Source organism: Exophiala oligosperma (assembly GCF_000835515.1).
Source record: "Exophiala oligosperma strain CBS 72588 unplaced genomic scaffold supercont1.4, whole genome shotgun sequence".
Classification (NCBI taxonomy): domain Eukaryota; kingdom Fungi; phylum Ascomycota; class Eurotiomycetes; order Chaetothyriales; family Herpotrichiellaceae; genus Exophiala; species Exophiala oligosperma.
In genome coordinates this window covers 2,803,748-2,816,519 of record NW_015622821.1, presented here as the reverse complement: position 1 = coordinate 2,816,519, position 12,772 = coordinate 2,803,748, and the positions used below count along the sequence as shown (strand labels likewise).

The window sequence follows — 12,772 nt, the reverse complement described above, 5'->3', positions numbered from 1 at the left end:
GAAGACATGGGACATTTCGTCCTTCAACATGTCCAGAGTCCGCTGTATAGGGTTGAGCAAGATATCATCCTCCTCTACGGATAACGATGATGTCCATGCTTCTGTGGAGTAAGCAATAAGCACGGTTGATAGGATCATCAAACTAACCTCCACAGTATCATCTTTGTCCACGGCTTATTCGGACATCCCTCTGACACCTGGACTTGTAGATCCTCCTCACGGCCGTTCTCAACAAGTATCCTGAGCCGTCGTGATGTACTCGAAGACCCTACGAGATTCCGCGGCAATACTTCCAGTCCACAGAAAACATGGGCCTTCTGGAGACGCAATGGTAACAGCGAGGATGTGCCTCCGAGCTGCAGACCCTTGGTCGGTGACCTGAAAGAGGAGACATATGCCACATGAGATGATGTTGACACATCCTCACGGTCTCAAAGCCACATATTCTGACCAGGCGACCTCCTCCCCGTGGCCTTGCCAGATACTCGCGCCTTCACTTGGGCTATGATGCCAATGTCACTAGTTTCTTCTCCTTTGCTTCACAATCCACCGTGTCTCAGCATGCGAAACAACTCCTAGCGGACCTGACTGCTGTACGGACCACACCTGCACAGAAACAGCGCCCTTTGGTGTTTGTGGTACATATTCTTGGAGGTATTGTCGTCAAAGATGCTCTGGTTTTTCCCAGTATGACCAGGACCTATCTGAAAGAGATATGGCCTGCTGTTGTTGGAGTTTGTTTCTTGGGTACTCCCCATAGAGGATCAGCCACTGCCTCGCTGGGGAAGATCGCTTTCCAGATATCCCGGATGGCATACACACAACCGAATATAGATCTTTTGCGAACACTGGAACGTAACTCGGCTGTGCTTGAGCGCATCTCGGATGGTTTTGCAGCCATGCTAGTCGACGGACAAATTCAGGTTCAGTGGTTTCGAGAAATTTCGCCCACCAAAGGAGTTATGATTGTCGAGCCATATTCATCCGTCATAGGCAACGGGCGTGAGGTCGTGCGTGACATTCCCGCAAACCACCACAACATGACAAGATTTGCCCCATCCAGCGACATCGGCTTCACAAGAATCCTTGCTGTTCTGCGGCGCTGGCTCTCGGACCCTCTGTCCTTGTCACTGCGAGGTATGCACTTGAGTCGCCTGTCCCTTGGCTGCAGCCAAATATGTGAGACACGTGTAGGATCTGCTAATACCTACGTACTATACAGAAAAAGATGAGGCTCGTCGCTGTCTGACCAGCCTCGAGATCAAAGAGATTGAATTCCGGTCGGCCACTATCCAGGACAGCTTTCGAGGTACCTGTGACTGGATCTTTAGTGAAACCGTCCCCTTTTACCAGTGGCTCCGAGCGAAACACCGGAACAGCACTTTTTGGATTCAGGGCAAACCCGGCTCTGGAAAGTCAACTGCGATGAAGTATGCAATGCAGCACATGCGCACAAAATCGTTGCTACAACAGAGCTCGCCGAGGGACTGGCTCATAAGCGGCTTCTTTGTCTACGACCGTGGCTGGGAGATACAAAAGTCAACACGTGGTTTACTATTTCAGCTGCTGCACAGTCTTCTTACGAAACGTCCCGAACTAGCGCGATATGTACTTCCCATCTATGTGAACGAGGTCTCGATCGAGAACCCAAATCCCAATGGCCAGCTGGTTTTTGACGAGCTTAACCTAGCACGTTTGAATCCAAATTCGAAATCAGACATTACGGAGGAGAGAAAACGGTGGACCGCTGGCCGATTACAAGCGGCCCTTTTGGCCATCATCCGTCAGACCACACTGCCTCTAAACCTGTGTCTCTTCATAGATGCTCTGGATGAGCACTCTGGCTCACGTGTTGAAATGCTCAAGCTTCTGGTTAATCTGGTAGCATCTTCCGATCCAAAAGTTGTACAGGTGAAGCTTTGCTTAGCCAGCCGCCCTGAGACACAATTCATAGACTGGCTTCAGGACCATTCAGGTTTCAAGATCCACGACCACACATCAGGCGATATGATGCTGTACGCCCGTGGCCGCATACGAATGGAGCTATCCCTACGCCACGTTGAGGAAAAGACAGAATTCGTTGAAGTGATCCTTGCAAGGATATCTCGGCTGGCCCAAGGTGTCTTCATCCGGGTCCGCCTTGTGATGGATGAATTAGTCCAAGGAATACAGGAAGGTGACAATGTTGAGGAACTGAATGATATTCTCGAGGATATTCCTGTCGAACTGGAGGACATCTGTACACCCGCCGTGCTGCGCATGGGGCCGGAGAAAGCCGGAGAAGATGAAAGCAAAGTGTAATTTTGAAGCATACGCGATGTACCAGATTGCCTTGTGTACTCGGAGCCCGCTTGATATCTCGCGTTTTATGGAGATCACAGGTCATGTAATGCAATCCCTGTTCACCAAACATGTCAGCGATCGCAACCTGGGCCATGTCATTGGCAACGACGGCAGGCACCGAGAAGCAGACTTCAAATATGTCAGTGCAAAAGTCAGGGACGAGACAGATGATCTCCTACGATTAGTTACGGGTCATCTCGAGAGCTAGAGAGACGATTGACCAGTCGAGGAGGCGGTCTGCTTGAAATTGTCTCTGGAAAGGTCCAGTACATCCATCAAACAGCGAAAGAATGGATCGTTAAGGCGATCTCGACGTCGAGGCTGTTGCTAAATCAGCCTGCGGCTCTTGTAGGCATAACCGGCCATGAGATGCTGCTTCTTTTCCACCACGCGAAGTCAATGGATAATGTCCGGAAAGAGATATCACTGTTTCTATGCTATATGTGGCATCTGGAGACAATCAGTGGCAGGTCACGCGCACATCTGGTCCAAGATCTCGCCGCCAAACCCGACTTTTACACGTTTTGGTACGATCTGACCAATTGGGATGATTCGACCCTGGCGTGGCGAGGCACTTACAGTACTGACATTCAAGACTATCATGAGCCGAATGTCAACCTGGTGTACTTGGTCACTGTGTGTCATCTCAACCTCTGCTTGCGGGATATCCTGACATCATTGCCGGAAGAGTTCAAGCGAAAGAATGCCGTCACTTTTCTGGTGATCGCAATCCAGTCGGTCATCAAGGGCTGGCCCGATTCGAGGTCTTTCGGCCGCACGGAAATCCTCGAGACAGTCCTGGCGCAATGTCAGCCTGACAACCAGGCGATGATGGGGGCTCTGGGGGAGGCCAACTTCTTCAGCGCCAAAACTTTGCCGACATCCAAGGACCCCGCGATCAGCAGCGGAAGTATCGAAGCTGCCTATGGGAAGATAATGAGAACGTTTGTCCGAGCCGGACTGGACCCAAACGCGAAACGCGTCACGCTTTCACGATGAAATGGCTTCGACACTCCTTCACAGAGCGGGGGGATCATCCACGGTGGGATGATCGAGGTCGTCGGGGCCTCTTGGACTATCATGCCGACGTTGGGGCGGAGGACAAATCAGGTCGGACACCGCTGGACGTGGCACGGAACTTGGGCCATCATGAAGGTTTCAAGTTGTAGAAACAGGCATCTTTGAATAATACTGCCGCTCTCGAGAGTGATGATGACAGTTGTGATTGTGATGCCGCAAGTTTCGAAACCGCAATGTCTTAGCATAAACTACAAATCGTTCATGAAGAAATGTGTTGTTGTGTGCAGTAGTTATGCCCAGCTGATTGAAGCCCGAAGGCAAAATCCATGACCTTGGAGGAGGTATCGACATGGACGCGTGGGAGGTAGAGTAGGTCTTGACGACTGCTATATAATTGAGGCGGGGACTTGCTTAGGCTTTCCACTTCCGTTTCCATTTGTTCGTCCTTGTACTCGTATCTTGTGCCCTCGTACTCTGTGCACCCGCATTCATATCCGTGCCAAATTGAGCTTCGACCCTGGCCCACGCCGTGAAGACGGCGGCCGCAGACATCAGGGCCCCCACCGTGACGGCGGCGCGGGTGTAGGTCGTGGCCTGGGTGAGCGCCGTGGCCCGAGGGATGAGCAGTCCCGTCAGGGGGGTGCCCACCAAAGCACCGGCTCCCCGGACCAGGTACAAGCTGCCGCTGACGGCCGTAAAGTGTCGGTGGCCAAACAGCTCCAACAGACACGCGGGGAACAGGGAGATGTAGGCGCTGGCGAATGAACCGTAAAGGACGGTGAAGATGAAAAACAAAACATTGGCTTCGTCGGTGTCGCATGTGTTGCCGTTGTCGCCGTGGGCGTCGTGATTCACGTCACAAAACGTACTCGGGAGCCAAAACCCAAGTACCGTGATCGCGGTCAAGACCGTCGTCACAAAAAGTGCATTCAGTCGACCCAATCTGTCCGCGGCGTAGCCAATCATTATACGCGAAACAAAATTCGAAGCGTTGCTGAGGGTGATGAAGTTGGCCGCCGCGTCGGCCCCGAACCCCCTACTCTGGGCGTAGGCGGCGTAAAAAAACAAAGGGGTCGAGTATCCGGCCGCTTGGACGAAATTGGCGAGTGCCTGGGCGACGAATTTTCGAGACGTGGCGACGCCGGAATCTAGTTTGGGCAGGGTCGTCATGCGACGTAGAATCGTCCTTGCGCTGCTCGAACGAGTCGACCTGTTCGTTGTTGTTGTCGTCGCTGCAGTCGTGGTGAACCCAGCTGTAGGTGTAGGTGTAGGTACTGTCAGCTGCATACGTCCTCGAAACCCCGGTTCAAAGGGCAAGGCACACCCGGCGGCCACGACGAGCACAGCGCAAGTACACCCTGAGATGCGCATCGCATTCCTGAACCCGACGTGGGTGATGAGCGCTCGTAAGACGGGAGGCCAGAACATGCCGCCCACGCCGGTACCACTTATCGTGACGCCCATCGCGAAAGCGCGGCGTTTGTCGAACCAAGTCGGCACCACGGCCGTCGTGGGCACGTACGACATACATGTCCCGACCCCGGCCAGCAAGCCCTGCGTCAAGGCAAATTGCCACGGTTGCTGGCTGAAGCTGGCGAGGACGAACGCGATCCCAAACACCACCCCTCCCGCGCCGATGACGATCTGGGGAGAGAAGAGCTTCGCCCACGTCATGGCGAACGGTCCGCCCAGTGTCATCAGCGAGAGGGCCAGCGTCCCAATGAGTCCGATCTCGGCGGAGGAGGTAGACGTGAATGGCGTGTCAGGGTTCTGAGACATGTCTTCATACAGGGCCTGGTACACACCAAAGGCGAAGACTATGGAACATGTCATCGCCGTGACAGTGAAGCCAGCCAGGACGATTATGATTTGTCGTCTAGAAACAAAGCCAAGTGAGTCAATAGAACATAAGTAGGTATGATATGTACTAGGTGGAGGGATATGAATAATGGCTAGAATGGGATGCTTCAACTTCTGGAGGCCGAGTCCGAGTATTCGGGGGGTAGTTGAAGGGAGAACGTTGTCAATAGACTTACACGTTGGAAGCTTTGAGCACTGTTCTTTGAATAGCTTCATTGTCGACCGTAGCCTCATTCTTATTGTCGACTATTGCTGGCGAAGTCGGGCTCGATTCCTCAAGGTCAACACCACTGTCAGTCTTGCTGACGTTCTCTACCCCAGTAGAGCCTCCCATATTGAAATTTTACACTGTTAAACTCAAGGTCAAAGGAACAATAACGCATGGTAACGGCCATACTTGAAGTTATGCGATATCACAAAGGGTGGGTGGGTTCACAGAGTAAACGAGCGATGCCGCTGACAAGTGCCGATAACGATTCCGATGCGGGTGATGTTCGAGTTTCTCGTCTCACTTAATTCGATAGGCCTGATTTCGACAAATCGATTGGATCGCTACTGTTATTCTCGTACGAAAAATCTGCTGCCAAGTTATTCGCAATGGAAACAATGCTACTCGATATCGTCCATATAAGTCGCCGACTCCTATCAATTGCCATCAATTGTCAATGTTGGGATGGCCCACATAACGAACATCGTGAACTCGAGCCAAAGGCTGGAGTACCTATGCGCAGCAAGTTTCTGAAGTCCAATATCATATTCGAGTAACATCATCTATGGTTTCGGAGGATGATAAAACTTGTCTATAAAGAGTCAGTTAGTCATGTCAACCCATAAAGAGATCTACCAACCAGCATATTGATCAAATTTGGACCCCACGTCGCTCGGCTCAATGGTTCCAGGTCGACCAGCCCTTGCACCAGATAAAGTTCCAGTACGGCTCTGCATCGAAATCGATTCCCTGCTACCACGAAGAGACTGTCGTCTGACAAAGCCTGGTACATGTTGATCTGGCCCAGTACTAGCCCTTGCAACCGTGCTCGGAGGTTGCGGCCGACCATCAATGGAAGTGCCAGTGTTCGTCTGAAGGGTTTCCCGACGTAAAGGCGTGCCTGAACTTCCAAAGGTCGCTTGAAGCCATTAGCCACATTGATGCATGCGTAGGCGAGAACACTTACCGAGGTTGAATCCCGGAGTTGCGCGTGTGTACGACATCTCTGCTTGAATAGATCCTGCGACACTGTTTCCAGATCTTTGGTGGGTAAGAAGCTCAACACTGTTCTGTGTGCCATCCATTGGTTGAGGTGTCCTCTTCAGCAGAGTCGAAGTCCGAAGATCTTGACGAGGTAATTCTGGTTTGAGGAACCTTGCATCGGACCGTCGCGCGCTCTCGATCGACTGCACTGTCTGCTCGACATCTTTCGATACATTCAATGTAGCAGAGGGGATCATATTTTGGGCCTGGGCTCGTTGTTTGAGGGTACTGTATAGTTTCTGGGTTTGATTGAGCTTGCGGTCCTTTTCTCGATAAGCCCTGATCAATTCATCATATCGTCTACGCAATTCTCGAAGCTCAGCGGTGAGCTCTGAATCCTTGTCAGCTCGGTAAATACAATGTTCTGCAGCCTTCATACCATTGATCTTTTTTTGTCCAGCCTCGAACTCGATATCGGCTTCGTGGTAGGCCTTCTTCAACTTCGCTTCAAGAATACTGTTGCGCTCGGTAATATCCTTCACTGAAAGGTGCTGACATATCCTGTGAAAGTGTCAGAGATCGGATCTTTACAAGGCATTGGATCGTCCTCACATCTCCTGTGCACTTTGGTTCTGCCAAAATGACACCGCCCTCGCAGCTATGTCGAGGATGGTTGGAGGGTCTAACCCGCTCAGAACAAGTGTCTTGTAGTCATCAGTAGGATCCAGTCGGGTTCGATCAACATCATCTGGCTTGGGGAGGTTGCAATCGCAGCAAGGACAATGACGCTGGTCAAACTTCGGGCCCAAAAGTCCGGTCTTTTCAGCGCAGTCGATACAGAAAATGTGCCTGGAAACATGTTAGTTACCTGCGGCATATCGGGTGGTCTCATACCTACGAGCATGTTGTCACAACTGCTTCACGGGTCAAGGCTGTCCTACATTCTCGGCCCAGGCGGCTGTTGTTACAGACCAGAGGGATTTCCATATCTCATGAAGCAGAGGTTGGACTGCAGGAGTCTCCCAGTATGGACTAATAGCAGGTGCCTGTAAAACAGAGTCGGTGTTGGGTGTTGACTTTGTAGCATGTGCACCAACTGAGGTTGGGATGAAACTGGGAAGGAAGTTTGTCGAGGGAAGCTGTTCGTGGACTGAAAGCGAAGGAAGGAGGAGGACGACGACGACGACGAAGAAGAAGAAGAAGCCACCAACCCAGTTCCAGTTTCCCATCCGGCGAAGCACTCAACAATTGATTATATCGTCTTTGTGCTGCTTCAGAGTCTCTCACTCATTCCACTGCCTCAGCGGTTGCACTTGATGGTTTCGCTCAACCAAAGAAGAAAGCATTTCCCTGAGCATCTCTTCTACCCTTTGCCATCTCTTCGAATTCTTTGCCAACCTTGAACTCTTTCCACAAGCTGGCTGGGTAAATGTGTTTATTCCTCTCATACCACCTCCGATCTACGACCTTTGTCAACGTTGGATCGTCATTCTGTCCCTCAATCTCCTCTTGTCCAGGTACACGCAACAACGGTGCATCCTGGTCTTTCTTGTCCACCGTGTTTGAGTAATCGAACAACAGCCGACCCTCCCTCGCCGGATCAGGGATCTTGTTGGCGATAAAGTAATGAAACTCGTAGTGCTATCATGTGTTAGTTCGCCGTCTGTCTCAAGGTTGCATGAGGCAGCGGTTCCGCAACTTACATGGGGCACAATAACCTCGCCTCGAACACACATCAGATCGTCGACCCCGACACGAGCCCATTGTTTCTTACTGTTCTCAATGCTCTTCAGGCTCGCACCACTCCCGTTCGCGCTGCCACTGACACCCAACTCGGCGCCGACTTTCCTACACCGCTCCAACAGCAACCAAATGTGATCGCCCTTCTTCACTTTGACAGTGCCACCGGGTATGTTCGCGCCGTCGTAAAAGACAAAAGGCACGGCAATCTCGCTCTCTTTCACCGCCTCCTGCATCTCGAGGAACTCTTTTCTCAGTCTCTCTCGTTCGGCCGCCTCCGCAGCGAGTGCGGCCTTCGTCAGTGCCCGTGGCGGCGGTAGCCCAGACTTCGGGTTCGGCGTCAGCTTTCGCGCAGTGCTCGACGGTTCGGGCGACGCTTCGGCTGAGGTCCTCAAACTGCGCGCCGCCGCAGGTGTAGATGTTCCGCCTTCATCGTCCTCGTTTTCATCTTCACCAAACGACAAGAGGCCCATGGCAGCTTTCTTTTTCTTCTTGTTCCTTTTCTTGGGAGGTTGATCCGATCGCCCTGTCACCGCACTGTACTTTGGAAATTAGCACCCGCGCCCACTCCTGACAACGACAACCGCAAAAGGCAAGGCGACAGGGATCCTTCTCACTCTTCGCCATCTTCGACGTCGGGTGTGTTTGCCCCCGCGGACCGGGCCTCTTTGTCCTTTTGTTCTAGCACGTCGGCACGCCGTTTCCGAAAGTCGGCGAGATTGACCAAGCCGACCGTCTGCGATTTGAGGAGTTCTTCGGCGGTCGTGCCGGGGGCGGTGAATGCTCGAGGGGTGGAAGTGCCCGAGGGTGGATTTGAAGGGTTCGACATCTCCGACACTCGCGCTACCTTTTCCAAGGAACAAAAGAGGGAGAGAAATGGAGGATCGGCATGAAAAGAGAAATGGTTGGAAGCGAGGCTGCAAGTTTTGCGGGACGAGGCTCTCACTGCCAAAGCCCATCATGGCATTTTTTCTAGGCGCTCAAAACAATAGCCTAACAACGTCATATCGATATTCATTCTGCGTTGCGCCTTTCACTAACTCGGAGTAGGTGTTGACGAGGATTCATACAGTATCTTTGCAGACAACACCAGATCTCCACTCAAGAACTCAGGAATGGATATAGAGTATTGCAATTACATGGTCAGCATTTTTCTTTCCGTGCATCAGGAAAGTTTGCTCGCGTATACATGAGAAATGCGAGATCCAAAAGGCCTCCGCGACCAATTTCCACTACACATTCTGGTCCTTCGTCGCCTATGAACTAAACAACAATATACTCTCCTTCGTTTTCTTCCATTCTCATTATCGTCGTGAACCGGAATCCTGTTTCCCTTCCATCATGTTCCTTGCTAACTTGTCTCATCTCATGTCCAGGGGATGATCTGCGTTCTTTTTCATCATAGCGATGCCAAACCTTTTCCAGCAGCTCCAAACAGCTCTTGTTGTTGAGAAATCCACTATCCTTCTGGATGTCCAAACACCGTTCCCGGATAACTTCACGGTCAACCTCGTCAACGCATTCGCTTCCCGTAATGAAAAGCGGCCAGAGTAGATAAACGTCCGACTTGACAGCTTTGATGTACATCAGGCATTTCTGTACCCAGAACCTAATGGACTGATCCGTACTAGGCACGGTCGGGTTTGCAAGTCTCTCCGTATAAAGAAGTGCAGAATAACGGAATGACTCGGAGATATTGGCGAGGTCGACTCGTTGCTCGTGTGTAAGTAGTGGTGCCTCTGGGCTAGAACAGTCAAACATCGTGGTATCTAGCTGCCAGGTCTGCAGAGTCTGGCGGATTTCTCTCCACTCGCGCCAGAATTGTGTCTTGACGTCTGGATCAGCGGTCTTGGAAGAAAAGAGATTCTCGTCTTCCATGATTCTCATCCACCCATTGCCGTCGAAATTGCTATAGTCGAGGTTTGTTCCAAAAGACATCCGGGGTACAGGTCTCGACACAAGTGTTGGCGTTTCTTCGACAGACTTGCCCTGGCTTAGAACGTTGAGGCGACCTAATTTGGCAATGGTCTTGAAAAGTTGTCCGTCACAGCCAGCCAGATTTTCCAAAGCCCAATCTTCATCAGACAGAGCCGATACGTCTAGATGATGACCTTGGAGTTGTCCCTCGCGATCATTGACGGTAGCAGTCATCGCATCGAACCACGTAAACATCCGCGTGAACCACTTGGCCTCTTTGGTATCAACACCAAGACCATGTTGACGCATGCCCAATAGTTTCTTCACCCCTGCGAATTGGGTCTGAAACTTGGCTACTCCCGAATCGCATATATGGAAAAGGCATAAAATCAGGAGCGTAGCAAGAATAGAGTCGTCCTTGCGTAAGACAGGATCTGCAAGCTGTCTGTTCAGAGATTGAATGGCCATCCCTTTATGCAGCGCCTCTTCTCTAGCCTGATCTTGCGGGGATAAGCCATTGGACTCTTGCCACGACTCATGGGTCAGGGTCAAATGAGCAATGGATGATCGCCTCGCAGGGTCAGTCTTGCCAGTTGACAGAGCACCAGTCTCCCGTCGTTGCCTCAAATTGCTAGCGGAGAGAGCGGCGATGGCATGCTGAAGTGTGTCACTCCTCGCTGCTAGCCGCAGAATGTGTGTCCTGTAAGGATTGGAAGGGCCGTCGAAAGCCACTATAACAGGTGAAATGACTTCTGTATAGTAGTTAATCAAGTACTGGATGCGCGGGGTAGCTCCAATGGCACCCATTCCAGCATAGGGCGATATGGACAGGTTGTAGTTAGACGGCAGACGCGGAAACGTGACGAGTACGTCCTCGTCGACAGCGACAAATCCATCATTGTAAGCGTGTTTGACATCCTCCACTTCTTCATCGGCAAGATGCTGATCGAGGTCTACTATTATCGAAGTTTTCTGTTGAGAACATAATCGGGAATAGCCATCGTTGGCATCATAGGGTGTCTCTTGGGTTGAAAAAGCTGGGAATTGGTCGTGATCAGAGAAGACACTGCGGTAAGGTGAGTGAATCTGAGGTGAGAGTGGGTAAGCACGTGCTCGCGGTCCTAAGGTCTCGTGGCTCAAAACCCGTCCAAAGTAGCTAGGCTCAGGAGAAGTATCTGGATATGAGCGTGGCGAAAGACTTCCACCGTACCCAATATCTGACGAGAATCCGGCTGAGAATTGATGTCCTGTAAGAAGAGGGGATGTCCGAGGCACGGAAGCATCTGAGGGATGCGACGGGTCTACGTTCTCTATCTTGATAGACGTAGAAGCCGGCGCGCTCGTTGTCGCCGCTGCTGTCGCCCAGGATGTTGTTGTGTCTGGAACAGGTATAGGGAATGACGACGTATGTCGTTGGAAATTGGACTCAGCATTGTCTTTGGTTATAGAGATAGAGCCGCGGGCCAACAGCGTTGCACCAGTCCCTGGAGGTGAAGAGACAGTCTGGCCTGCATCAGCACGAAATTGAGGTTTCTGCGGTCGTTGTTGAGAGGCTCTCCTCCTTGATTTAGTGGGCGATGCCGGAGCAGGCGCAGCTTTTTGAGTACCAGCAACTGGTAGCGACAGGCCGCGCAACTTGCCGCGGCTTGCGACGCCGTTGCCCCAGGTCAATTGAGTCTTGTATCCAGCACAATCTTTCCCATCGTCCAAGCACTTGGAGCAATATGGTCTCACGCGATCGCATTTGACGTTGCGGGTAGCGCAGGTAAAGCAGTCATCGGGTGCTCCAGCAGCGGGAGCACGCTTCCTCCTCTTTCGCGGTGCACTGAGTTCTGGTTGACCTGATGCCTTCACCGGCTGCGACTGAGGCTGAGACTGGTCTTGGGCGGCCGACATGTCTCTTATGGCTGATTAAGCTGACGGTCGTCGCAATCGCAAAGGCTGGTCATACAAGAATGGCGACGTCACGCTCAGGATCGCAAAGTGGGAATTTCGTTGGTCCTTAAGCCAGGACGAAGCTCAAGCGCTCTGCATTTCCATATAGACAGGAATATGGAGGCATGGACATGTCACACGTCGTGCGTGATGAACGTACAATGGCAAAATGAGCTCGAAAAAGGATGAGGAAATCACAAGCACGGAGATTCAGCGTTCTCGTAGGGTTTGAGGATTCATGGGTGGCTTAACCTGGAGTTGACGGAGATCTGCAATGCAGGAAATACCGACCGCCACCACCGTCTCCGGACTACTCTGTAGGAAGAAGTCAATTGGCGATGCATACATGAGAGGCCGAGAAGACTGGGGTGGGAGAAAGATCAGTGCGACTGTGGCTGTCTGGAAAGCCAATCGGTGTGATAAGAGAAAGACTAGGAAGGCCTGGGGAAGTACCCGACAGGACGAGGCCGAGGTGGTTGAGAGAGGCCTGTGAGTAATTGAGTTGGGCGAGTACAAGACAATCAATGCATCGTTTTACATGACCCTACGGAGGGCGGAGGGCGGATACATACTACGGGAATAATAGCACAATCGGCGGCAGATGTTTTCACCCCCAGGCCATGTTCCGTTTCCCACGCTCCATGCTCCATGTGTCTAGTCGAAGCGACCACTTTACGCTATCTACTCCGTGCGGATGATTGCATTTTGAATTGTCCAAGGGCCTTGATTGGTGTCTGTCGGCCCCATACAAGGGTTCAATCGACA

General features: G+C 51.7%; 5 protein-coding genes across 5 annotated transcripts; 1 reads left to right on the top strand and 4 right to left on the bottom strand.

Annotated features, from left to right (window-relative positions):
* Positions 1-2,411: 2,411 nt before the first annotated feature.
* On the top strand, positions 2,412-3,387 carry PV06_05088 (uncharacterized protein; the record flags this gene model as incomplete). The annotated part of the gene is made up of 2 exons (XM_016406057.1): positions 2,412-2,482; positions 2,529-3,387. 2 exons carry the CDS (start codon positions 2,412-2,414, stop codon positions 3,340-3,342), a joined length of 885 nt encoding a protein of 294 aa, XP_016264263.1. The 3' UTR covers positions 3,343-3,387.
* Positions 3,388-3,608: 221 nt separating this feature from the next.
* On the bottom strand, positions 3,609-5,750 carry PV06_05087 (uncharacterized protein). The gene is made up of 2 exons (XM_016406056.1): positions 5,400-5,750; positions 3,609-5,239 (listed from the first exon to the last, which is right to left on the bottom strand). The coding sequence occupies exons 1-2, from the start codon at positions 5,555-5,557 to the stop codon at positions 3,775-3,777; spliced, it is 1,623 nt and encodes a 540-aa protein (XP_016264262.1). The 5' UTR covers positions 5,558-5,750; the 3' UTR covers positions 3,609-3,774.
* Positions 5,751-5,994: 244 nt separating this feature from the next.
* On the bottom strand, positions 5,995-7,402 carry PV06_05086 (uncharacterized protein; the record flags this gene model as incomplete). Its single annotated transcript, XM_016406055.1, has 6 exons — positions 5,995-6,023; positions 6,072-6,350; positions 6,399-6,806; positions 6,855-6,976; positions 7,028-7,264; positions 7,314-7,402. The coding sequence occupies 6 exons, from the start codon at positions 7,400-7,402 to the stop codon at positions 5,995-5,997; spliced, it is 1,164 nt and encodes a 387-aa protein (XP_016264261.1).
* A 339-nt stretch (positions 7,403-7,741) lies between these two features.
* On the bottom strand, positions 7,742-8,984 carry PV06_05085 (uncharacterized protein; the record flags this gene model as incomplete). The annotated part of the gene is made up of 3 exons (XM_016406054.1): positions 7,742-8,056; positions 8,119-8,692; positions 8,773-8,984. The coding sequence occupies 3 exons, from the start codon at positions 8,982-8,984 to the stop codon at positions 7,742-7,744; spliced, it is 1,101 nt and encodes a 366-aa protein (XP_016264260.1).
* Positions 8,985-9,295: 311 nt separating this feature from the next.
* PV06_05084 (uncharacterized protein) lies at positions 9,296-12,524 on the bottom strand. The gene has a single exon (XM_016406053.1). It carries the CDS (start codon positions 11,966-11,968, stop codon positions 9,419-9,421), a length of 2,550 nt encoding a protein of 849 aa, XP_016264259.1. The 5' UTR covers positions 11,969-12,524; the 3' UTR covers positions 9,296-9,418.
* Positions 12,525-12,772: the final 248 nt, after the last annotated feature.